The sequence below is a fragment of the Montipora capricornis genome, chromosome 3, assembly GCF_036669925.1.
Source record: "Montipora capricornis isolate CH-2021 chromosome 3, ASM3666992v2, whole genome shotgun sequence".
NCBI classification, from domain to species: domain Eukaryota; kingdom Metazoa; phylum Cnidaria; class Anthozoa; order Scleractinia; family Acroporidae; genus Montipora; species Montipora capricornis.
The window spans coordinates 56467752-56495251 of NC_090885.1; the positions used below are offsets into that span (position 1 = coordinate 56467752).

The following is a 27500-nucleotide window of genomic DNA, read 5'->3' on the forward strand; positions in this document are numbered from 1 at the left end:
ACCAGGTTTGTAAGATTGAGCGAGTGAGTGATTGTAAGGCTGTGTTGGCAGATAGGCCTGTAGCGCGTGCATAACTCACGAACATAAACAGGTCTGCTGGAAGAAAGCTTGAGTTTCAACAAAATGAGCTCGAAAATTGGCATGAATTTGTGACACTGATGATAAAGCAGCTGCTATTTCCAAAACGATTGAATTACCTAGTGATAAATAACGTCATTTGGGATAGTGAATTTTTGACTTTGCAGAAACAATGGTCAACCTCAAGAGTTGAGCTATTGTGATCTTTGTGTTGAATTCGCCGTTTCTTGTCAGTCTTTAAAACACTTGGAAGAAAAAAAAAACTAACTAACAAAAACAAAAACCTGGTGACTTGCTATCGTTTTGACGCAGATTTATCCTTTGTTGCGCGAGTAAACATGCGAGGAAACTTGATGATAGCGCCCGCTGAATTCAATGTCACTTTCGATTTTGCAATTTACTTGTGCAGCCAAAAGTACAATAGGAAAAGTGAAGGTAGGAAAAATCTCCCAAAATGTTTTTTGCTAATGGTAACTTTTTATGTTCTCAGTTCAAAATTTAACTTGTTTTCATGTTGCAAATTTTGTTGCTGATGGCAAAATATTTTATTCTCGATCAACACTTCCTGAAAACTTCTTCTTCTCTTCCTAAAAAATTTGTATCAATATTTATTTACTTTTTCATTTTGCATAAAGCAAGCTAACAAAATTTTTACCTTGCATAGTTCGCATTTTTGAGCGTTAAAAAAGAATTTTCATTCCTATGTTTCTGACAGCAAGTCCTATATTTTGAGGTCACCCATCCAAATACTAACCCTGCCCGACAGGGATTAACTTCACTGAACTTTTGGCCCAGAAAACTGTTAAGAGCTCAGGGAACTTGATAATGATCAACATGTCAGCCTCGAAGCCGTTGTTTCTCAATTCCCTTTATTTTCTTTAATCTTTCTCGGATTTAGTATTTTACTAGTAAACAACTTGTCTTCGCAGGGGGCTATTTACCTAAGACATCTACCATGGCACTAAGATGAGTACCAAAACAGTACTGTGTACTATTAGAGCTACATGTTATGCAAAGATAACTTGAATCTCCTGGAAGACAAAACACTGCTCAGTTGACAATTATACAGCGCAGTGTTAAATAATGCACTACCACACGTATGCAGTGCATGCCTGTTTTTGTTTGGAGACAGTTGAGTTGTTGGTAAGAGATTATATAAACTTTACTTGTCACCATTCTTTACATGTAGTTGTACATATTCATGTATGCTTTGGTAGCTTCCTTTGTATAAATTTATTTTTCTTATATTTTATTGAATGATATTAATAAATCGATTGATTTGGTTTGATTAAGACACCCTGAAGAGGCTTGAAACAGATGAAGGCAGCAGCAAAGACACCCTAAAAGAGACACATGGTGAGTTCACTCATTTTATTGACTTATCTGAATGTTCTAGGGATGTAACAAGAACTGTTTTCTCTTTTTCCTGCGAAACATCTTTTCACAGATCGCTTAATGACTGTCTATTTTATTCCCAAAGAAATGTCAAAACATTTGAAAGACAAGTTCATTGAGATAGAAGGTAGGTGGCCACATGTAAATGGCTCTTATTTCATGAGTTAATTTGAGTGTTTTTAACTTTTGAACTGCTGGCAAAGTTTCCAGTGAATGGCTCTGCACTATCCCGTGATATCTCCACTTTTTATACTCCTTTTGTTTTAAGGCCTCCGCACACTACCCGATTTTCTGTTAGCCGACGAAAAATCTTCAGACAAGTGTGCATCTTTAGACAAGTGTGCAACAAGATGGGGGCTTGTCGGACGATATCTGACAGTGGTAGATCGACAAAATGTCTTGCCAGGCCTTGTTGGGTACTGCTAGTGTACAGTGGACCAGATTTTTTTGTTGGGCTTCGTGCGCGCTGCAACCAATAGCCCACTTTGGTTGTATTAAATTTCAGTCCTAAACAAAAGGCATCATCTCGAGGTTCTGGGGAATAAATATAAGCATTTGTACGAGTTTACTCCCCAGAGCCTGGAAAAAAGCCTTTCGTTTAGGACTGAATTTTAATATATCAAAAGTGGGCTATTAGGAAGTGTCATAAGAGTCATGTGAGCAAACGTCTTTTCCAGCATGGTGGAAACCAAATTGATTTTTCGAGCAGTATAGACATCTGAAAAAGAGGACAAGCTTGTTGCAAGCTTTTGGATGAGTCGACCCCAAACCTAGGCGCAGTTGAGTCGAGACAAAAAGTCGGCTGTGTGCGGCAATCTGGTGGCCTGACAAGTTTTCAGCCAATTTTTCCCACTAACAAAAAATCGCCTAATGTGCCGCGGCCATTCGCTGCTTACAATTCACTGTTGGCATGTTGCACACACACAACTGGTACACAGGATAAGGGTACACATTGTCATTGTCAATCCTATTGTTGACCTGATTTGTTCGTAGTGCCAGATCTTGATTTTGGGATCCCCCGAAAATGCTTGGGACCTCAATTTGGCCACATATGTGGGTCCCAAGACCCAGAATGAAAACTCGTATGGCCACCCCTGCCAATCTCATTCCCAGAGTCTTTGTTCCCCTTGACCAGCGGGTTGGGAAACGAGCAAGTCTGGGATAATCCGTTTGGATAAACTGTTTCATTGGTTGAAAGTCTGAGCGTGAGCAATCAATTTTGGCCCCAAGGTGACTCCGGTGAAGGGTTTTTGCAGAGCACTGTATGTTTTTTGGCTGGCTTCACAAACCATTCGATTTATTTGCTTGGAGCCAAAGCAAAGAGTGAGAGCCTATTAAATCTAACTGAATGGAATGGTCTTTCACTGAGTAATTATGTCTTCAAAATGTAGTCACACCGAGATGAACCTCTCGTAGTTACTTACGTACATATGAGTGTCCTGGAAAAGGTGCAGGTACCTTTAGCAGGTGATTTTTGGGTAGAGACAGAGTTACTGATGCAAAGAAAACTTGTTTGGCTTGTGACAGTGCTGTTGTATGCTTTGAAAATAACCTTGGAATGCTCTGCTCTCTGGCATGCAAAGCAATCCTTTCTTTCGATAGCTTGAGAATTTTACTCGAATTTTGTTTCATTACACTACTGTTCTCAACCTCCATTGGAGGAAGGGGCCAGATTAGATATACAGAATCAAATCAATGTAATGAGATGTATAAAATGCAATCCAATGGACTTTTTCTTACATTTTAGGTACTTAAAAAAAGTAAGACTTGTCTCCAACTTCAGTTGTTGATTTTGTTTAATATGCAAATACTTAGCTTAACATTTATAATGAATTTTTTTTTTTAATGTATGGTCTAATATTAAGCTTTACCATTTTTTAGAGCCTATTGCTTGTAGCATGTACAAGTCAGTTACAAAAGTGACCATTCTTTTGAGTTATTCAGTATGCCAAAAACCTTCTTTCTGAAGTACTGTAACATACTTCTACACTTGGAGTTTTTTTCCATAATTGCTCAGCCCACAGTGTTAATTTCAGTGGTGATTATTATTTGCTTATAATTTGAAGCCACAGTGGTCAAGTGTTTGAGACTTCAAGACTGTATGAGTTCTGGCATCAGTTGTTTGAAGGGTAGATAGGGCTATCCACTGGATAAGTCAATTGGTTTTGCTAGCGCTTATCCACAGGATAGTGATTTATCTGGCCCATCTGTTCAAAAGGTAGATAAGGCTATCCACCAGACAAATCACTATCTATTGGACAGCTCAATTGGCTCCGCTATTATTTATATCCACTGGATATTGATTTATCTGGCAGATAGTGCTATCCATTGTTTCAACAACTGGGGCCTGGTGGGAAGCGCTATCCACCTTTTGATGCATGTACAAGTCAGGTCTTTATCCAACCTTGTTCCCAGGGTCTCTCTTCTCTCCCTCCTTTGTTGTTGAGGAGAAAGGAGGCAGAGAAGAGAGACCCTGGGAACAAGGTTGGTCTTGATCATCTCTGTTTTCTATAACGTTAATCCATGTTGCTTCTCTATATGTGCGCGCATACAACTTAATACTGACAAATGTTTGATAAACCTTGTAACAAATTCTATGATCGAAACATTTCCTTTATTTAATTTCACTCACTTTAAGATCAAGAGAATTTCTTTTTCATGTTAATTAGAGCTTACAAACTGATTTCATTTCGAAGGACTTTTGTTATTAACTAAATAGTTTGGCTGATTACATGCCGCATACATTTTTTAAAATCATTATTGTTTTAGGCGTTAAAGTTTCAGAAATTTGTTTTTGTCACCTGAGTGCTGCATCATTAATTTAGATGAAATTTAACAGAGGACTATGGGGTTTTTGTGATTATGGCGTGTATGAATTGCCCTGTGTATGTTTTTATATTTTCTAAATTTGGAAAGCATGACAAATTTTCATGGAAGACTAATATTCTAAAAATCAACTTGGTTATCCAACTAGAAGTATATATCTTTTTTCAAGAATTCTCATTATTTGCTGGAGAACAGTCATTATCTGTTTATACAATGAAAAGCAATTATGAAAAGCAGCAAAATGATACTTCCCTCAAGACCTCTACTTCTACACCAAGGAAAGTTTACCCAAAGAACTCGTGTTCTTTTGAGAAGAATCCTAAACCGTCTTTGGTGACGAAGAATCCAACTTGAAAGATCCTCCAAGGACGGCATAGTTTTCTGAATATAGAAGAATGATTTATTTGTTTGGAGAGAATCTGGTTTCAGAGTCCGGTGTTTCGCTTTCCTTCATCTTTTCATCTTCCACGATAAACAATCTGCATTACACTTACACCTCCACACTACACACATTTTAATGGCAAATCCCAGGCAACACTTGACAACACTAATTGTTGGTAATTCAGCACATAGAGATATGTTATCGCTTCAATCACATCTTGTTCCTTTTTCAGTTCTCGGTTGAAATATCCTAATTTTGCTAAAGAAAATTGCATGCCATCGTGAAACACTACGCCTGCGCAATGGTGTTCACGACAAGAATCTTGTCATTCGAAACAGATTATCCCAGAATTCAAACGGGTAAAAAGACCAATTCACCCGTGGGGGAATAATTTTGGTAAAATAAACACTTGACTAGATGCGAGGTGTGCATTCACTGAAATTGATGCCGAAGGTTGACGGTCTGTTAAAGACAACAGCGACTTTTGCAACAAATTCCGGCATTCTACTATTATAACAAATACATAGGGAAAAACTATTACACTAGCAAAAATTTAGCCGTAGATCAACGGCTTAATTTCGCTTTTGTAATATAAGTGTGACGTAATTTGCGATGATTCTCTTCAACTCTTAGAATTACACAAGAGACAAGTGTTGTTAATCAAGCGAAAGTTGTATTGAAATCTCGATCAGGTAACGCTGGGCTTTAAACAGCTTGGGTAACTAAATACACTAGGGGAACAAACCTTATGCTTTGTAGTTTTTCTTCAGGTTTTCTTGGTAACACGAAGCATAATGTATAAATGTGATTGGTTCAAAGTTCTTGCAACTTCTTTTCAACCAATCAGAAGTCAAACCAAAACCAATTGTGGATCGCGCGTACACATTTTCCCGCGCTTTGTGTCGGCTACGTGTAATTGCTTCGAGTTTTGATTGGTTTACTGGATTTTCTCCGTCCTTTATGATTGGCCAAAGTGATTACTTTGGTTTCGGTTTTACGACACTCGATTGAAATCCGCTCTAGAGTAATATCTCTCAGTGTCACTGAGGAGGGAAAGAGTTAGGGCTGAGATGAGTGGACCTTAACCCATTTAAATTTACCCCTCAACTGACCTCCCCCCAATTTCACAACTGCTAAAAAGGGCCCCATTTACTGTCCATTGTAGTCTTGTGTTAGAGAGACACTTTAACGGTGAACCAAACCAATAAAACAATAATTATTGTTTCTTGTTTTAATCCAGAAATGGTGAAGTCAGAAGTCGGAGAAGTGAAAGGTGTGTTAATTAATTTTAAGAAAACAACCATCATACATTGTGATTTTTACATTGTAGAAACAGCTGACGAACTAAGCATCTCACTTCTACATGCTACACTGTACATGGCTGCAGATATGTGATCACTTAATAGGGTGGATTGAGTAGCAGCATTCAGAATTAAAAAACCTAAATTAAAGAGGATCAGTGATACCCCTTGTTACTCTACAGAAAACAGAGCTAAGTGCTGGCATCAATGAACTGCCTGGCTCATTTAGTTTTATTATCTAGAATCTTGTCATTCGAAACAGATTATTCCAGAGTCGCTCGTTTCTCGAGCCGCTGGACAAGGGAACGAAGCCTCTGGGAACGAAATTGCACCCCTGCCGTTGCATCACAATATGTATCACATTTTGTCAAGCAAAGATTCGTGGTGATAACGTGTTATAGAGGCTATCCTTACATTTGCAGATTGGTGCAGTTTCTTGAAAGTTTTGAAACTGGTTTGAACCTTCTCAATTATTTTTCCTCTCTTTAAGAAATGCTCACCCAGTGGAAGAGGGAAGAGGGAGACACAAAAGACAACTTGGGAGGGATCGAAGGTAGGCTGGCAAATATAAACTTTGAACGGAAATACTGCCAAATCATGGCCTTAAACTTCTGGTTCGTGTAGGACAGTGCCAACAAGTTGATGACAGTGGGCAGGTGCCATGTGGAACAATCTCTCACTTTTTGGTGTCTACTGTCCTTGTAAGACAAGTAGGCACCTATGCTATCATCGTGTGAGAGTGAGTGTCCATAGGGTTTGCATCTTTTAGACGACGTGGCCGAGTGGCTATACGCGCGCGTGTAGGTTGCAGTTAAATTTAGAGGTCGCGCGTTCAAGTCGTACTCGATCGATATGGAGGCCTTTTTTCTTTTGTATTTTTTCCTTTTTTCTTGTTTTTATTCCAGTTGCCTGAAACACAGACGACAAAAAGCATAAGAAAAATGCAACAGGTTAAAAAAACAAACCAAATTTGGGATTTACGATATTCAAACTTTCGTCAGCACAATTTTTTAGGCTAGCATAAAGAATACAGACAGGGCGGGCGGTAATTAGCACTAAGCGATTTTTACTAAAAGAATCAAAATTCAAACGGGTAAAAAGACCAATTCACCCGTGGGTGAACAATTTTTATAAAATGAAACTTGAGTAAATGCGAGGTGTGCATTCACTGTAATGAGGTTTGAATTATATGCTGAACATGTCGCCCCCGTCTTCGATTTGCGTCTGACTAATCGTTTCCTCTGTTTCTTATTAATGTCCGGTCAAAATCAATTTCTGAGCCAGGCAACTCGATTTGCATCAGATCTGCTTCAGTGTTTGATTTTTTAATCGTTAACCCAAACAGAACTTTGGTTCTCCTTGCGAGTTTTAACTTCGTGACTCCTAAAACACCTCGGTCGTGTAGAACAATACCAATGCCACTTGCGGGCCCGTTTAAGCAATACCGATACCACCCTGCGCGCCCGATTGAGCAAATCGAGATTGATTTCCCCTACAATACATTTACCCTTTTTACGCGGGGACTTTAGGTTGCCTCCTCGGGTTTTGGGCTCTGGGACAAGACCCTGCAAGATATGATGATGATGATGATGATGTTCAGTTCAGTTCAGTTCAGTTCAGTTGATGATGATAATGATGATGATGATTATTATTATTGATGATGATGATGATGATAATGAGGATGATGATTATTATTATTATTATTATTATTATGAAGGCAGAATGGATTGTCAACTAGATATACTTACCAGGAAAGTAGTCCAGCAAAATATTCCATTATGTGTATGACCATTTAGACAAAAGGAACATGAAACTTCAATTCAACATCAGTTAAAAATGGTCGTTTTTCGCTGCTACATATTATTATGTGACTCATACTTCACTGGTAAGCATACAGTAGACATTCTGATATAATATTTTCGGGTGAGTGAACAACGACGATTTTTTTTTCAGTTATTGACTGTTTCTCTCTTTTAGATGGTTTCGGTCCAGCTGACTTTATCGACGATATTCGAGAACTCTACAAAACCCGTGAAGGATGGCTTGCGCCTTTCCCGTGGTGCGAAGAGTTTCGATTCCATCTTGATAACATTTTTACCAGGCTAAAAATGGTCAGCAGGAAAAAAGAACGAGGGACAAAGACTGACTCTACAGTTAACATGTTGGAAATCTTCAAACCACATGAAGAATGTTCGCAACCCAGAAAGATTTTGATTGAAGGACAGCCAGGCATGGGAAAGACAACCTATTGTAACAAGGTTGCTTACGACTGGTCCAGGAACTGTAAATCAGGAGATTCATTTCCTGATGTCCAAGTGTTGCTGTTGTTGAAATGTAGAGACATTAACTCTGACTTATGGGAGGCTATTGATGACCAGCTTTTACCGAAAGACATAAAGAAAGAAGAAAGAGAAAAGTTCTTCAGCTTCGTTCGGGACCATCAGTCAAAGGTCTTGCTGGTACTTGACGGATTGGATGAGTTGCCAACCCATAAATTACCCGTCTATAAAGAGATTATTCAAGGGAGAATGCTTCCAAAATGTCATTTAGTGGTTACAGCACGCCACGAAGCTGGGATAGAAGTACGGGAGTACTGTGACACCCTGCTAGAGGTCGAAGGATTTACTGAAATCGATGCTGAAGATTTTATCTGGAGATATTTCAAAACCGAGGAGCATCTGGCGGAAAAGCTCTTGGACAAGCTGCGATCGGATGAAAGCCTTGAGGAACTAACTGCAAATCCATTAAATACAGCACTTCTATGCCTCCTTTGCGAAGACTTCCAAGGAGATTTGCCAAAAGGTAGAACTCTCCTTTTCCTCGAAATAGTTGCGTGCGTGCTGAGGAGGTACATGCAGAAGAAGAATTTAGCAAAAACGGACCAAGACCCAATCGAGTTTTACCACGCTGAATTAAAGGATCTGGGTTGTATAGCGTTGAATGGCTTGCTCAACGATGAGATGTATTTCGAGCACAGCGCATTCCGAAATTGTACCAGCGACTTAATACCTGAACTGGGATTTCTGTCAGTTCAGCCGGGACGCAGCAAACGAAGACCAAGTAGGTGCTACGGGTTTCTACACAAGAGCTTTCAGGAGTTCTTTGCTGCGTTTTATCTCAGTTGCCAGCTTCTAGATGAGGAAATTAGCCCCGATAGCTTAGTTTCTGACACCAGGTATTTTAAAGAGTTTCAACAAGTGCTTATGTTTACTTGTGGTGTATTGGCTCAACGGTGCGAGACGAGGGCCACGGCACTTATATCAAGTATAGCAAGTGCAATTAACCGATTAGCAGACGAGAGAGGAAGCGGTGGCTATGTATTTGTTTCATTGAATTGTATCAAGGAATGTGAGAAAGATCAGGGTACCTTTAGCAAAGAATTAGCGCATACTTTTGGTTCGCTTCTTGAAATTCAGACATGTGATTTATCGCGAAGGACTTTGTCTAATCAAGTCGGTCCCTCAAGTGCTTCCGCACTCGCTAAAGCAATGGAATTAAATTCATCGCTGACGAAGTTAAGTTTGTTTGGCAATGAAATCGGTGACTCGGGTGCTGCTGCACTGGCTAAAGCAATGGAATTAAATTCATCGCTGACAGAGTTAGATTTGTCTGGCAATGAAATCGGTGACTCGGGTGCTGCTGCACTGGCTAAAGCAATGGAATTAAATTCATCGCTGACAGAGTTAGATTTGTCTCTCAATAGAATCGGTGCCTCGGGAGCTGCTGCACTGGCTAAAGCAATGGAATGAAATTCAACGCTGACAGAGTTAGATTTGTCTGACAATAAAATCGGTGACTCGGGTGCTGCTGCACTGGCTAAAGCAATGGAAAGAAATTCAACGCTGACAGAGTTAGATTTTGTCCGGCAATAAAATCGGTGACTCGGGTGCTGCTGCACTGGCTAAAGCAATGGAAAGAAATTCAACGCTGACAGAGTTAGATTTGGGTTTCAGTGAAATCGGTGACTCCGGTGCTGCTGCACTGGCTAAAGCAATGGAATTAAATTCATCGCTGACAGTGTTAGATTTGTCTGGCAATGAAATCGGTATCTTGGGTGCTGCTTCACTGACCAAGGCAATGGAAAGAAATTCAACGCTGTTAGTGTTAGATTTTGTCTGGCAATGAAATCGGTAACTCGGGTGCTGCTGCACTGGATGAAGCAATGGAATTAAATTCAACGCTGATTTTCTTGTGGTTGACTGACAATAAAATCGATTACTAGTTTTCTGTTGCACTGACTGAAAGAGAACTGACACCCTGCGATCGTGAAATTGTATGCATTGCATACCTTTAAGCCATTTTCAAAACGTTTAAGAACTTATTTGGTAAGAAGAAAGGATAAGAAATAGGAATCAGTTCGTGAGGAGAAGGCCAGAGCCCTTAAGACAAAGCCCGGAAGAGAGCCCATCAATCGTTTTGTTTCAGTGTATTACAATTCCTTAGCCTGTCACGCAGACATTCTAAGGGTTCGTCACGCGTTTCTCCACGAACGTATGTGGAGGAGGAACGCGTGATGAAGCCCCAAGAATGTTTGGGTGGCAGGCTAAGAATTCTTTTTGTATACCCCTTTCAGTTAATTCCCAATCTGGAGGACAAAACAATAAGATTGTGTTGCATTTGAAAGGCTTGTTTCTCTCGGGGGACAGAACAACCATTGTTTTGTCGTCCACATTGGAAAAGCCTTGGAAAGCTGACGTTTCGAGCGTTAACCCTTCGTCGGAGCGAAATTTTAATTACTGAAATGATTATGGGTCTTTTGAAGAAACTCTTAAAAGATATCATAATGGTATCCCGGTTTCTGTAGCATGAAGCGGCTAGGAGTATTTCTACTCCCCATCATTTTGCCAAATTTTAGTTTTTGAGATTCCCAGGTACATCTCATTAGGTTCTTTTAATTGCAAAAAGTTCCGCGAAAAAAGGTTTCTTCTAGACGAAGTTGTAAAGGAAAAACGATTCCATGAATAATCTCGTTACTTGGCAGTTAAGTACTGAGCCTCAGTAAAAGTAAACTAAAGATGGTTTCATTTGTCGCACACGCAATACACACGTGTACCATAAGATGAAATGCTGTATTTCTACTTTCCTAGAATTTCTTCGTTTTCAAGTTTACCAAATCTTAAAACGGGTGTTGAATCCGCGCACCAGTGGCCCAGTTGGTTGAGCACCGGGCTACCATGCGGGAGGTCGTGAGTTCGACTCCGGCTCAACACTCAGGGTCTTTAAATAACTGAGGAGAAAGTGCTGCCTTTGTAATTACCTCCGCTTATGGTTACACTTTCAATCCTCCTCGGATAAGGACTATAAAGCGTAGGCCCCTCTCATAAATATCTTCCATGTTCATTAGTTCCCTGTGGGACGTTAAAAGAACCCACACACTATTCGAGAAGAGTAGGGGATGAAGTTCCCGGTGTTGTGGCTGTCCTCTGTGAGTGTAGGGTGGGTGGGTATAGCAGGTCCACATTAGCTGAATAGCTGCCAAAACTTCAACTTGCTCAAACAAATAACAAACACGCAAGCTTGCTCACTTCTACAATACGCAGTTTTATTATCGGTGAGAAAATGAAATGAACAGCGAAAAGATCAAGGCTTTTACAGTTTGTGATAGGTATCAGTATTCAAATGTTCGCCGTTGTGTTCAGTGCTGTCAGCTTAAGTTGAAGACACGTATAACATTATTTAAACCAGGATCATCGATCCGACGGTGAATTCGCTGTTCGTGATTCCTTGCAATGTAGTCAAGATAATACTTGTCCACTTTCCAGTAACGATAATACATTTATTCTGGTCATTGTAGCCGTTAATCGCCCTCTGGTCTTCGAGGAATCACAATAATTGCGGTACAGTAAAACACCCGCGTATAAGAACAAGAACTGTTTTCGTTCCAGAGATATTCGAGTTTTTAAAATATGCAAATTAGCCAAGTGATGATGTCGTACACTCAACCAAATTTTGTTCAAATATGCTGAAAAGAGATATCTCAACCAATTTGTATCAGAAATTTTTGATTTTTTGCAGGAAGATTCTACTAAATGTTCTCCACAATATGAACTTAACAGTTCTGTTACCATGGCATCATACTGGGTTTCAGACCTCCCCATATTCCATTTCCATTTTGATATTTGCTTACAGCACTTCACATGCATGATCCAGCAAGCATATAAATATGTCAGCTCGAGTTTGTGGCCTTGTTTAATATTTTTCAAGCTGAAAATCGCTAACATATTGAAATCAAGTGGGTGGGGACTGGAAAAGAGTGAGTTGCCATGGGAACATAATTTTTTATAGCCATAGGTGTGTTTCCTGTAGAACTACTACACTACCAAGTTTCAATTGTCTGCGCTGCAAAATGGCCAAGGTAGCTCTATTTATATACTCAATATAATCTTGGGTTGAGTTTATGACGTCATCAGTCAGCTCATTTGCATATTTTATCCATTTTTCAAACTCAAATATCGCCGGAACTAACGATAATATTTGCAAACGGTAAATGGCGTTTTTGTTCTTTTATGGATTTCTATGTGATACACTACAAAAGTCAAGGGGTAAAAATTTGATCATAGTACCACTTTAAGAACATCAGGCTGAAATTTGGCCAATAAAGCACCACATAAATAAGAAATATTCAGCCTGATAAATAAAACATGTTCTTAATATAACGGGGAAAGGGTTTTAGAAGAAGGAAAAAGTACAGTACAGTAAGTGATCAAAGTAACATGGTGTTCAGGGCCATTACAAACTTTGAAATCTATTTTAACGAGATGCTTCCGTGAAGCATACACTGGGTTGCCTGTGGTACGTGTTACATGTAGAAAACCAGAAGGCGCTGAATTGTGTGGTATTGAACTACAGCATTCCAGTCTCCGAAGAATAACAAATAAAAGAGAGCAGAAGGAAGTTTCCGGGATGGTCGATCGAGAATAAAATATTTACGACATGAAAACAACATTAATTTTGAACCGTGAATATAGAATATAAAAAGTTACGATCAGCAACAAAACATTTTGGGAGATTTTTGCTACGTTCAAATAAATCGCAAAATCGAAAGTGACATGGCTGGAATTCAGCGGGCGCCGTGATTAAGTTACCGCGGCATGTTTACTCACCAAACAGTGAAGCATCTGTTTCAAATGATGGCAAGATACCGGGTTTTTGTAAGTTTGTTTTTCTGTCAAGTGTTATAAAGTTTGACAATAAAATGAGCGAAGTCAAAACAAAGATTACAATCGCCCAACTCTTGAAGCAATGACCACAAAGTCAAAATATACTCTTCAAGATGCGTACGACGTTATTTATCACCAGGTAATTCCATCATTTTGTAAATAGCAGCTACTTTATTCTTCCTCGGCGTCACAAATTTTCACTGATTTGGGGGCTCATTTTGTTGAAACTCAAGCACGCTTCCAACAGGCCTGTGAACCCTTCCCTCTTACAGAGCAATACTAAAAAACTTCTCCCATATCACATTTCAACCTTAAGCTCGAAAATTCAATACACAACATGATATTATAATTCACAAAGGCAAAAAATACCACAGAATCCTTTTCCAGCGAAAAGTTTATTGAAACAAACAACATATTTGCTCTTAGAGGCGAAAACCTCTTCCTATTTCATTGCGTGCGTGAAGACAAGAAACTCAATCGTGTTAAATTACCACGTACTTCAGGTTTCCTGAAGAACCTTTTCCTTGAATAACATAAAAACTACCCAGTTAAGCTCGCATATCATAAAACATGATGAATTCATAAAGGCCACCTTTTCCAGCGTACAATTTTTTGAAGCAAACAACATATTTGCTATTAGAGGCAAAACCCCCTTCTATTGCATTACGTGCGGGAAGAGAAGAAACTCAATCGCGTCAAATATGCGCAATATTGCAACAAACTAAATTTCAGGATCAAACCGTTACCATGAAGAACATTTTCCTTGATTAATGAAGTACAAAATACACGACAAGCTTTCTTTCAAATAATTCTTGGCTGTCACATTTCCAATTATTTTCAGACTGTGCTGAGTTGATCACAGATCCACGTAAGGTGTTCGATTAGTTCTCTGTCTTTGTTGACCCCATAAGTTACCAGAGAATTTTCCATTTGGTTTCAGTGTTCTACATCACAGCATACTTGGTAAACTATTAGAAATGCAGCTCACTTTGATTTCGGCTCGACGGGCGACAGATTGTTGTCGAAGCCAATTACTCGTCGCTTTTAAGATTCCAACGCCTGTCTTGTTCAGTATCCAATTGACTTGCCAGTATGAGCTTCATAAGGGTATATTTTGTTCAAAGATCCACTAAAACGCCATTCGCGTTACATGACTTTCGACGCCATTGCCGGTTTACGTTAAGCTTATCATTCTAGTGTGTCCACCAGAGAAATCTACGCATTTCCACTACCCTCTCTATCGTAAGAAAATGCGAGCAGAAGGCTCTATGCACAAAAATACCACTTAGCAGGGGAGTGACAGGCAAGACTTTTACCGACACGAAAAAAAAAAAAAAAATTCAACGGAGAAATCTATCAATTTTCCGACTGGGATTGCCACGCGGCAACCCAGTAAAAAGGCTTGTATTGTGAAATCAATTGTAAGGACATTTAACGAACACATTCAGGCTCATTTCTTACTAAGCACCCCTTAAATAAAAAGTCGATCAGCCTCAAAACTAAAATTAGTGTTCTTATATGCGGGTGTTTACTGTACTCTTCGCTGCCACTCCAAGAGAAGATGGTTCAACAAAGATTTCCATTTCCAGTCGATAACATGTTGCGAAGAGCAAGTCATTAATAAATAATTATTGAAAATGACATTCTAATACACATGGCTTAGTTTTCCATGGAAAACAGAATTATATGGCCCATTTGATGTCCGATGGAAACATTACTTTAACAGTTACAGAATCTCCCAGTTTTCGGTTGCACCGAAAATGACGACTGAAGAGTTGTGGGCCCGCAATGTAAACTGGGCGACTAGGTTTCTCAGTTAAGGCTGGTTTTCACTATCGTGGGAGTCGGAGTCGTAATCAGAAGTGCAGAGCGATACGATCTGGTGAAAATGAAACTGTTGGAGTAGGAAGCAGAATACCGATTCCGCTTATGACTCCGTCGCTTACGATCCAGTGAAAACTGAAAACTGAGTCGGAACAGGAAGGAAAAACCAATCATAATGTTCGATTCCAAGCATTGCGATTGGTTGGTTCTTGCGCTTCTTCTTCCGGCTCCGACAATCTAGTTTTCACTGGATCAAAAGCGACGGAGTCGGAAGAAAATGGGAACGTTCTGGTTCTTCCGACTCCGATTCTGTCGACATATTATGACTCTGCTTACGACTGCGATCTTTGATTTTCACTAGGTCATAAGTGCTCTTACGACTCCGACTCCGTCGCTTGTGAAAACCAGCCTTTAATTTGCTCACGATTTTCCCTCGCACGCACGTGATTTCTTTACTTTCATTGACGACAGAAGTCACTTATCTCTGAAAATCTCTTCCGGCCATTTAGCCAAGTGTTTTGTCCCCGACAACATTCAGGCCGCGTTTACACGAAAGCGTTTTCAAAACGATGCGGTTTCCTCTGTCGTGTAAACACGAGAGTGCATCGATTAAAATACAGTTACTATTTTGGCGCGAAATTTGCATTGTTGAATTCAAAATAAAGAATTTATCACGTAGTGCAGCGCTCGCTTATACCATCACCACTTCCTGGCGAAAGCGGTTCCATGTAAACACTTCCAAACCGCATCCATTCAGTTTGACGTGGTTTCGAAGTCATGAAACAATGCTGTCGATGTGAAACCGCTTTTGTGTAAACGCTGCCTCAGCCTTCTGAGGTCTGCACCCACCCGGACGAGGAAACCTTGTCAGGAAATTTCATTTTCTTAATCGGAGGACTTACCATTTTTTTTCAATTATCAGAGTCCACTTTTTAGAATTGTGGGACAAAAAAAAAAAGTTAAAGCACAAGGGTGACTCGGTTGGTTGAGCATCGGGCTGCGATGCGGGAGGTCGTGAGTTCGACTCCGGCTGGACCAACAATTAGGGTCTTAAAATATCTGAGGAGAAAGTGCTGCCTTTGTAATTAAATCCGCTAATGGTTAGACTCTCTAGTCTTTTTGGACAAGGACGATAAACCGTAGGCCCCGTCTCACAGCTCTCCAATGTTCATAAACTTTGTGGGACGTTAAAGATCCCACACACTAGTCGAAAAGAGTAGGGCATGTAGTTCCCGGTGTTGGGGTCTGGCCTTTCCTTCAGCAATGTGGTTGTCTTGGCGTAATCTTCCGAACGGACTTCTGAACGATGAGACCACATAACTGTGTTACAGCAAAGCAGACTAGTCAGATTGAAGGAGTCCCAAGTGCTGAAACTGGCAAACCAAAGCTATGATGCCAGCCGTTTTTATTTTTTATTTTTTTAATAAAACTGCATCATAGACACTACTACCCTACAACCTTACATTACATTTCACTAATTCACGTACATTCGCCTAAATTATTTTACTGTTTTTTACACTGCATTAAAGTAGTAATAATATACATGAAAAAATTACTCGATTCTGATTGGCTGAAAGCAGTGCAGTATAAGTTTAACACTGCAAATTACGCATCTAAATTCAGGATTATGATTGGCTAATAAACAATAGGGTTTGGTCAGAACCAATCAAATCTTTTGTTTTCAAATCAAGCGCGCGCCCTAAATGGCGCAATTTTACCCTACGGGCTCGTGCAATTTTGATCCTCTTTGAAAAAATTTATTCGTGCTTATTTATTCCAAATTACACTCGATATCATGTGGTTAGCTATACAAATAACAATATACTGAAATAAATTACTAACTGCGCAGCTAACAACGAGTAATAAGATTTTGGCCACATTTTTTGGCTCGATTTCTCGGTTCGCTTGACCGATCGGCTGGTGACAGTTTTCTACCTTCTCTCACTTTTATATGTAGAGGTAGGTCTTCGGTTGAGGATATCTCGCGACATAGTGGACAGAATGGCACCAACTAAATTTTTATGGTATACGAGATCTTGAAAACCAATGGTTTAGGTTCTATTTAATCAAAAGGAAGCAAAGAGTGTATGCTAACGGAGCTGAGTCTAGTTTTCTTTCTGTAAATTCAGGAGTGCCACAAGGATCGATCTTGGGTCCTTTTTTTTTCTTAGTTTACATAAATGATATAGTAAATGCAACTAATTATTTCTCTTTAAGACTATTTGCCGATGACACCTCCTTGACTGCGACTGGTAGGGATCTCGATGCATTGCTACACCTAATAAACTCTGAATTACCCGCTATTTATGACTGGCTATGCTCAAATAAGGTAACTTTAAATTTAAGTAAGACAAAATATGTAGTATTCCAACCACGGCAAAAACTTAATTATAATTTATACTCCCCTCTTAAACTAGCGGATCAGTAACTTGAGCAGTCTCACAGTGTTAACTACTTAGGATTAATTATTGATTGTTCCCTATCATGGCACCATCATATCGATTATATTAGTAGTAAAATCAGTAAAAGCATAAATATTATTGCAAAATTAAAACGTCATGTACCCAACAAATCTTTAACAAGAATCTATTATGCACTTATATATCCTTATTTAACTTATGGCTGCGTATTGTGGGGTAATAACTACGAAGCTGCCATATCTCAAGTGCTAAAGCTGCAAAACAAAGCAATAAGAATGATCGATGACAGTGACGGATCCAGGAAGGGGGGGTCCGGTTTTTTTGAGTGTGTGAACCCCAAAAAAATTTTAGCCTCATTTTTTTACCAGAATATATACTTTAAAAGTACCAAAATAAGGGGGAGGGGGCCGGGCCCCCCGGGCCCCTCCCTTAGATCCGCCACTGAATGAGGTACCACTTCGTGAGCATATTACTCCCCATTATGTAAATCTTGGCCTTATTAAATTTCCTGATATTGTGAAGTTAAAAACTTGTCAACTATTTTATGATCTTATCGTAGATAACAAACCATCAAATCTTACTCTATCTTTTGTATCTGAGCAACATAATTATACTACTCGAAGCACATCCTTGCAGTATCTAAATCCCAGTTCTTTTAGAACAAATATAAGGAAATTTCGCCCAACAATTATTGGATGTTATTATTGGAATGATATTCCTCTATTCATTCGTAGTATGTCAAATAAATATCTATTTAAAAGATCTCTTTTTCATAATTATTTTGCTCAGTACTAACTACTGCACTTACTGTTTAGTATCCCTTAACTATGTGTTCCTCGTTTCTTTTGCTTATTGTAATTATCTTTTATCTTAAAATGAAATGTAACTTAATTTAAAGGGCATCTAACTAGTTTACCTATATCGTTGCCCTTCTCCATTTACTTTATGTAGCGAGCTTTTCATACCTTGTAATTCTCTAAATAAATGGGGCAAATAAATGAAATGAAATGGCACCAAATTACCAAAGAACGATCACAAACAGACAACAGACAAGTAAGTGCAACATTAGTGCTTACTTCTTTTATTAAGTCTTCTGATTTGTACTAAACCTCGCCATACAGGCTCTCTAAATTCAAAACACAACAAAGACCTTGGGAGACCGGTGACTCTATTTGTCACATTTCGAACATAACGGATCGGCAAATCGGAAACCACCTCAGAGAGCAGCACGACATGGAGCCAGAAGACATCACACTGAGTTTCGAATCTTAAGAAAGTGTCAGAACAAATTTGACTGCCTTATTTTTGAAATGTTTTTTATCAAATAACTGAAACCAACCCTAAACAAACAGTGTGATTTAATTCGCGCCAACTATTTGTTTAGAACAATTCTTCCTACGATCATTTTTTCTTTTCTTCTTTTCCATTGCGTATATTTTTAACACTTTTTTACATATTGTATCACATTTTAGCGTTCGCCACATTTTTATCGTTTTTTAACTTGTTTCAAAATATTTATGCTAATTTGGAAAATTTAGAAAACATGACCTCGGAGAGGTCGAAACGTCGTGGCTTCTTAGGGCTAGTTTGTATTTCAAAGTCGATTTCTAAGAAACTAATTATTAAGTCTCGATCGGTGTCGTGTAAACAGAAGAGTGTAACCGTATCAAAATTGATGCGGTTACAAATAAAACCGTGTTCGTGTAAACGCAGCCTGAGCCTCACGTTTAACATCAACGTTTAGGCAACATCGGCTTGCCGTTTCACGAAAATGGAGTGAACGCGAAACGGTATTGCGCGACCCACGGCAACTCGGAATGGAGTGGGACTCTGTTAATCTCGAGTATTTAGTTAACCAAAAAACAAAAACTTGGAGTCTTTTTAAACCTTGTTTGTAGATAAAGGCCGGCTAAATAAAATGCCGGAAATCCTTACCTGTCAAATTTTGCGAGTTTTGTGAGTCAACACTGAACAGAGAGTCAACGTAAGTTCATCAAGAAATTGCGGTAAGGAGTCAGTCATTAGTGAACGATCTATAACCATGAAACCTAAGTTTTCCTTGTTTTGGGGTTCTTGGGGTTCTTTTTTTTCTAAAAACAAGTTGTTGTGTAGAAGAAAAACAAGAAGAAAATTCCACGTGTACAGGAAACGCGAAAATCCCACTCTTTCATTGTAGAAACGGCAAGAGGCAAACGGGGAATGAAAAAATGGCCGGGCATCATGGTCACGTGGTCACTTTTGCCGTTCACGTTTCACGTAAACGTGATGTTAAAAATCTCTCTATTATCATTCATTTAAAAGGAGTTGATATTTGCCCTTTTTCGAGAATGCTTCATCATTTGGACAAATTTAAAGTGATAGCAGTACAGCAGACAGCAGGGCAATTCGGTGTCACCTGCCCCTTTTAGTTGCATGGCAACTTAATCAGTCCACTAGTCTCTTAGTGTATCAAGTCAACACAAGGTAAGTCCCACAGGAATGCTCTTTAGTTGAAAGATTATCTAGCCCTTCACTCTATACCGGTCAAGTAACAGGTCATCACCAATGGGTTGTAAAAGAAGCCTTTGAGATCAATGAAGCAAGGCTTTGAGCTTTCCTGGTGATGGGACTGCACAAAAAGCCGCTTAATTAAGTAGTAACCGACCTTGACTGATCCTGGAGTCCTGGACCACGCAGGCAGCCAGCTTTTCAATTGTGTCAGGAAAGTGAAAGATCAGTCACTTACTTCCGTCAATGATTTTGAAATTCAGGGACTGAGTGCGACGAACTAGCACTGAAAAGAGATTCCTTATTCAATATTCAAATTCGCTCCAGAAATAAGTTTCCTTTATTTTCTCTTGGACGGACCAGCTAAGTCGATTGTCACGGCTATAATTTGAGTCACCTTAACAAAATTATCTGAGTAGGCCAAGTTATACGGTAGGCGTTTATTCATCCCAGTAGAAAACTGCCGGGAAATGTTAAAGCTAATTGTAGAGTAATGGACTAACGTACTTCGTAAGTATCAGTGGACACATAACAAACAATTGTCTTCTGAATCTCTAGCTAGATGTTCTTCTGCATCTGAGTCAAATTTGGAACTTAAAAATTGATGCATATGATAGGAATGTCATGGGGGACATCTTTATCGACTTCCGCAAAGCGTTTGATTCAGCGAGCATTAAGATTTTTAAGGAGATCTTGTGCAGTGGCTCACTGCTTGTTTAGAACCGTCAACAATTAGTCAAAATAAACGGGGTAAAAATGGACACTCCACTTCGATACATTTCACATGTTATAGACTGCGTCTTTTTCCAACTAAGTAACGGAGAACCTCACTTTCATGCGGACGACACCACTCAATGCTCTCGTGATTGGCAATAGGTCGTTCCACTACTACAATGCAAAACGAGGTGATAACGGCACATTAACCATCTTAAAAGCGGATCGATTTGCGAGCTGAAGTTTAGAGCGTCCTTTCGTTATAATTCACTCTGACGAGGGGCTGACCCTCGAAACGTTAGCTCACAAATACATATCTTTTTCACAGTTGTTAATTCAGTTACCTTTATCAACGTCTTCGGTGGATAAAACCAAATTTTCGTGTTTCACTCCCGGCACCGACCCAGCATCGCAGTTCCCATAGAAACTAACCTCTTCGTTCCAGGGGCCGCGGTGTTGTTTTCGGCTGTACTAATCGCACATATACCAAGACCAGCCTCTCCCCTGCCCCCCTCCGTGCTTTCAAACGCCCTCCGCTACCCCTGCGTTCAGCCAGTAACCTGACGTTCCTGTCGGGAAAGATCTCATGGATATACCCACCACGAGTCCCGTAGGTTAAACTCTCATTTTACAGATTAAGTCTAAGTGCCCATTTCAGTGATTAGGTCTAAATTTTTGTTTATCTTATTGCTATAGCAATATTTAGGTCTAGAAACTGATTTAGAATGGCTATGTGGTTAGGGTTAGGGTTAGGGTTAGGGTTAGGGTTAGGCTGTCCCTTTCTTTTCTCCGTTTACCGTCGAATGAGTTTCCTACTTTTGACCACTTTTGGGTCGGTCGGTTGGAATAAAAAGAAAAAGTCCGTAGTCCGTCAGTCCTTCTATTCCCACACATTTGCCCAGTCTTCGACCAGTTCTTCAAACCGCGTTCAACCCAACGCCCAGGCTTTTAGCTTCACCCAACGACCACGTACGTAACCGTTTAAGTAACACAAGACACCTCTCTCTTCAGGTCTGACTTTAATGTATTTTATTTTTTGCGATTGCGGCACATTTTAAAGATATACTGTGATAGCCCCGCGTAGCAGGCGGTTTGGTGAATTTTAGTTGGCGTTTGAGTGTAACGGCCGCGCGAAAACCTGAACTGAAGTCAAAAACGCAAAGCGAAAGGGAGAGGAGGCGAGGAGAAGGAGCGAAAAACCGCCTGCAATCATCCCCACAAGATTTTCGACACTCCCCGTTATATTGTTCCTGATTGATTGATTAAGTGTCAAAAAAATCCAACGACAGTCAACATTTACAGCTCCTTTTTGTGAAAGTGTAGAGATTCCTCGCGGCAGCTTGGCCGGGATTTTCCAATGCGTTTTAAGGCAGCTTATAGGTGCGGTTACACACACCATGGTAAATGTTATTTCCCATGGTAAAGCATCCCGCGGTGCCTCACACTTGGGTGTTAGTATAACGTGTTAAACAGTGGTCACACGTTACGAAGATTACCCAGGTAAAAATAAGTCTCTCGCAATTCATTGGCGGGAAAATTTAATCACAACTTCATCGGCATCGTGATTGGCTCTTGTAACCCGGGCATCAAAACACCCTTCCAACTTACCACGTTAAATGTCATGCGCGCTTCGTCTGATCTTTTTGACGTATCCATGGAAATTTATTTAATTACCACGGGAAATTTACCTTGGGAAACGTCGGTTTCCCGTGGTAAAAGGGTCATTTACCGCGGTAAAAGTGCCCCGTTTAACCGCACCTAATTAAATGGAGGTGGTATTTTGGCTGTCGAAATCCCACAGGATTTGGAAAAAGCTTCATATTTCAGCTTTCTGTACAAAATAAAGAAGATGACGGGCGAAATGTGTTCTGCATCACACCTTTGAGAAGTATCATGGGTGACCAAAGAGGCTCACGGAAATCTCTTTGGCGGCTGCAATCCATTGGGAAGTTCCACTTGGTCTTCGCATTGATCGGTCAGAAGATGCGCTGGACCAGCATTTGTCAAGGCGCTGAAAGGACATTCTAATAACTTACCCAAAAGATTGTCGTTTATTACTGTCAACGAATCGCATACAGTAGGATCATGGACAGGAAAACGTTAACGGTTAAGTTACAATCTCAGTTTGATCTTGAAAAATTTCCCAGCGAATTTACACAATGCACGCTATGCCCAATCATACCGCTGCGCTCGGTCCGTACGCCATGGCCTCGGGCCAAATATTTTCCTGACCTGCCCTTTCACTTAGTCAATAACTACCTATTATTAGCTTTTCTTTTCCCCCATATACCGGTAAACATTCTTTCAGAAACAGTTTTAACTGTTTTGCCGTCAGAAGACGAACTTCCTGCTCATCATTCCAGTCCGTTGTCGGAAGTGTATTTCATTCTTTGGCCCTTTTCTTTGCCTTCAAAGAAAGAAACTCTTGACGTTCCACAAAGTTCTTGCAGGCACCGTTGTCAATCAAAAACATATCGCAGGCTTTCTCTATTTCATTACTGTATGAAGAAGAGAGCTTCCCGGAAGCAAATAATTGTTTTAATTGTAGGCTGCGGAGACGGCGATCAATTTGGTCATTAATGGTGTGAACAGGGGAAGGAATGTGGCGTTGCTGATACCAGGAACAGGGAACCAATTTCCAGGACCTCTCGCTGACCATCCTTCCTGCTCGCCAGGGAAGCCCAGGAGATTATCTGGAACTTCTGCATCTTGGGGTGAACGAACTTACGACTGTCTTAAAGGTTAGTATCTAAGTACAAATGGTTTGTTCCGGACAGTCATATATGTTGCTGCAAGTTATGTTTTAAGTTGAATTTGGCCTTACAATTGATACAGGCTGGATTGTTGAAATTTTATGACACAAATCAATTATTTTCCAAGGACTAAAGGAAGTGGTAACATGTCTAAAATGTGATGACATTTCTTATAAAAAATTCACATTTTCTAAGAACATTGAGCATTTAGAGTTCATTATCTGTTTTACAATGCATGTGAAATTGTTTTTACAAAGTCACAACTTGCGTCGCAGGAATAGTTAGCTTTCGTGGGATCAGCAATTGACGATAACCTTAGCCGGGTCCTTGTATTACCATTGTCAAACGCGTGACATATTGCAAGAAACGTTTCCTATTAGTTTAAAACTCCTGCTAAGCACATCTTGCAACGTACACCTAATGCAAAAAATACATTGCGACAGATTGCAACTAAATTCCATTTTATGCAATTGGGAACCCTTATAAGATATAAGGCTAGCCACCATCATTTAAATATTAATGCTAGCAGGACTTCAAACGAGATGTTTGACGAGTTGGCTGTACCAAAAGGTCACTGATGAGTCTCTTGGCAGGGACGAAACATACGTATGTCGGGATAGACACGAAAATATACATTTAAGAATCCTTCTCAATTTAAAATTGCAACTGAATTTCTTCTAAAAACACCGCATTGCATCGTTTAAAGGCTGGCTTCCTCTCTGCTCAGTTCATGATATATGGCAATTAATTAAGCACGCGTAACACTAGATATAAATTTGGGAGATAATTACATCTTGATTTGTTCTTCTTCGTTAAGGTGGCTGAACACAGTTTTTCCGTGGTCAGTGGTATTTATTGAAGGTCAGCACTGATTTTGAAAAACAAGTCGCTTCCGTTACGCGAACGTCATGTTGAATCCTTCACAGAAACCCACATCTCGTCCTCAGAGCCCGCTTTTCTTTTGGTCAGCACCAAGAACACGGACTCTGCTCATTTTCAAGGCAGGAACACATCACCGACTTCCGGCTTGTCTACGCAGGTTCAGAAATTTGAAACAACAGTGGTTGTCAACGGTTACAAAAATGGACCTTCACTACGATTGTGCATAAATTGTAAATGGCCAGAGTCGGTGTTCTTGGTGCTGACCAAAAGAAAAGAGGACTGAGGAACCCAGCAAAATTCTGTGCATGCGCAATAGCTCAAAAATGTGTGACCAACAGCTGTTGGCTGTTTTACCAAATATCTCGCAAACCCGACATTAGATTTTGCAGAAATTTGAAATAAAGATAGTTTCGACTACAAATAAGTAGTGGCAGCACTTATCAGTGAGCAAGGTTGAGCTTCTAGGCAATGACAGAAATGGAAGTATATATATGTGCTTAAAAACTGTACACTAAAAACTGCAATGCCGTGTAACTATCTATGCATTACGTTGGATCAACCGTAAACAGTGATAATCATAAACACACAACTATTTGGGCAGATCAAACAACATTCCAATTACAATCCTGGGCCATTCTCTTCCCCAGAGCCGCCCGGCCCTCTTTGCCGCCAGAGGCAGAGCACGTGAGACAGGATGACTCATAGCCTCCCACGCAAACGCTCTCTTATAGAGATTCGTCACGCGTTCCTCCCTGTAGGTACTGTGGACAGTGTAGATAACTGTTCCCATTGTAGACAGTGTAGATAGCTGTTCCTAGTGCAGAAAGTGCACCTAGGGTGGATGGTATATATGGGCATACATGAATGTTAAAGAATAACGTAGGTAACTTATTTGCATATTTTCGTGATATCGTATCATGAAAAGAGCGTCGGCTGAAACGAGCCCGAATTTACGTAGACCTATCACGACGGACTTCCAGATTCTGGAAATGTAGTTTAGACCCTGAGAAAACTGCAAGAGGATGAGCTTCGTGTGTTGGGCATTTAAAATCGCTGAGTTAAATTCTTCTCAAAGGGAAACTGGAGGTATAAATTTAAGGGTGCGTTGGATTGACCCTATTCCGGAATAAGAACACTTGGAGTGATGATTTATAACTTTATGTTTAGCGTTTTGAAGCAACAAGGATAATAAAGATATGGTTAAAATAGTGTTTTAGCATGTGCTTCACAGTTTTAATGTGAAACTCCGTAAAAACGAAGGATTTCTAACTTCTATTCCATGTATTCTTATTCTTCAGTCAGTCAAACGAATCCTAAGGGCGTGACCTTGCTTCGTCCCCAGTCTCTCTCAATAGCTTGGGACAAGAGAGCGAACGGACAGATGGGAAGGGGAAAAAACCTGCAACCCACTTTTCGAAAAGGCCTTCGTCTCTTCATTCGCTTCGTGTCCCAAAAAATAACGCTTCGCTGGCCAAAACATTTTATCCTGGTATTCTCGTGAGGTCGACTTGTGGCAAGTCTAGTTACAACTTGGTGTTACTGCTATACTGAGGAGGCGAGGGTGTGATAGCAACGATCTGTTAGAAAATGTTGTAGAAATATGTATTGTACGAGCTTGTTGTTGTGATAGATCGGAGAGCATCGTTCCATCCTGTCAAGAACAGATCGAGGTATATACGTAAGTTTTGAATACCCTTCGCAAACTCTACGGCCGTGTGTTAAATTAGTGATTTCTGTAACAACTTCATGTGGATTTCCTTGTTTCGTTTAGGAACACCACACGCGTGATCACCACTCTATCATTCATTAAAGCATTGGTTTCCTCCAGCTTTTGTCTGAACTGAATGTAGAGTTGAAGGTATGGAATTTCTTCTGTATTTAGGAATGTGAAGCGAAGTATACAGAACTTGTACTTCGTTTTAATACGTGGAAACACATGTTTTACTTTAAAGTTTAAACTACCCAACATACAGTATGCCATTTTTCACAACAGCCACAGCAGTCATTTTGGCTTCCCCTTAAAGTAGATTCTTCGGAGCAATCGCAGAGTACCCCGCATCTCTAGCTACACGGTGCAGCCGGCAACCCGTCTACACAGCTACTCCGTCGTAATTTATTCATAATTGACTCAAGTTCTCTGGAAGGTGGCATCAGGTCTACGCAGCTATACTCCGTTCCAGGTGATCTGGTGACGTAATTTGGAGGACTCGGAAGAAAAATTTTAACGCCGTATCCCACAACCGCGCGCGGCCTTAAGTGTTGTTTCCAAACTCCCTACACTGCAGTACCTTCCATCGCCAAAACTCAACAGATCATTCCTTGTCTACCACATTTCCTGTTACTGAATGAACATTCAATTAGATCCGACGAGAGCTAACCTCGCCTCTGCCATGTTGAATTAAAAAATAAGGCCGCGTGCGGTTGTGGGATACGGTGTTAAAATTTTTCTCCCCAGTCCTCCGAATTACGTCACCCGATCACCTGGTTGCAAAAAACGAGTTCACGCTCTTGAGTGCATCATGGGTAATCAGGGCGAGATGGAGGAGAGAAATTCAAAGGTTTGTAAGGAAGTTCAAAATGATGAAAATTATTCATGATATGCAATTTTGGGTTTTTATTTTCCAAAACAGACAATAAGCGCTTGATGGTCTGGCAAAATAAATTTGTAGAGTGGCTATTGTAGAAATTATGTTATTAAAAAGAGTTTCTGCCATACATTTTCTGTAATTCCAAAGGCACAAAATTACAGAGAATGTATGGAGACAAAAAAAGCATTATTTAGGAATTCAAAAGAACAGATACCAAGTCTAGTTCTTCTCAGTTGTGAACATGAACTTATTTGTTTTGTTTATGGCAAAAGTCTATAAACTAGAGTCTTGTACAGAATATCTTGCTTTAAATTTCCATACAAACCTTTGAATTTCCTGCCATGTTGCCCTGATTACCTATGATGCAATCAAGAGCGTGAACTCGTCTATTTACGCATAATTCACTCAAGTTCTCTGAAAGGTGGCTACGCGTCTACGCAGCTACTCCGTTGTAATTTACTCATAATTATTCACTCAAATTCTCTGAAAGGTGGCTAAAACTGACTACGCGTCTACGCGGCTACTCCAGTTGTCATTTATTCATAATTTACTCAAGTTCTCTGGAAGGTGGCTACGCGTCTACGCAGCTACTTCGTTGTAATTTATTCATAATTCACTCAAATTCTCTGAAAGGTGGCCACGCGTCTACGCGGCTACTCCAGTTGCCATTTATTCATAATTCACTCAAGT

At 40.0% G+C, this 27500-nt stretch overlaps 1 protein-coding gene across 1 annotated transcript in view; it reads left to right on the top strand.

Annotated features, from left to right (window-relative positions):
• The window catches only part of LOC138043454 (NLR family CARD domain-containing protein 3-like), a 283562-nt gene that overhangs the window by 99033 nt on the left and 157029 nt on the right, over nucleotides 1-27500 (top strand). Inside the window, exon 6 of the mRNA XM_068889725.1 lies at nucleotides 5922-5954. Within this exon, the coding sequence (XP_068745826.1) occupies nucleotides 5922-5954 (33 nt within the window). The remainder of the gene's footprint in view (nucleotides 1-5921; nucleotides 5955-27500) is intronic.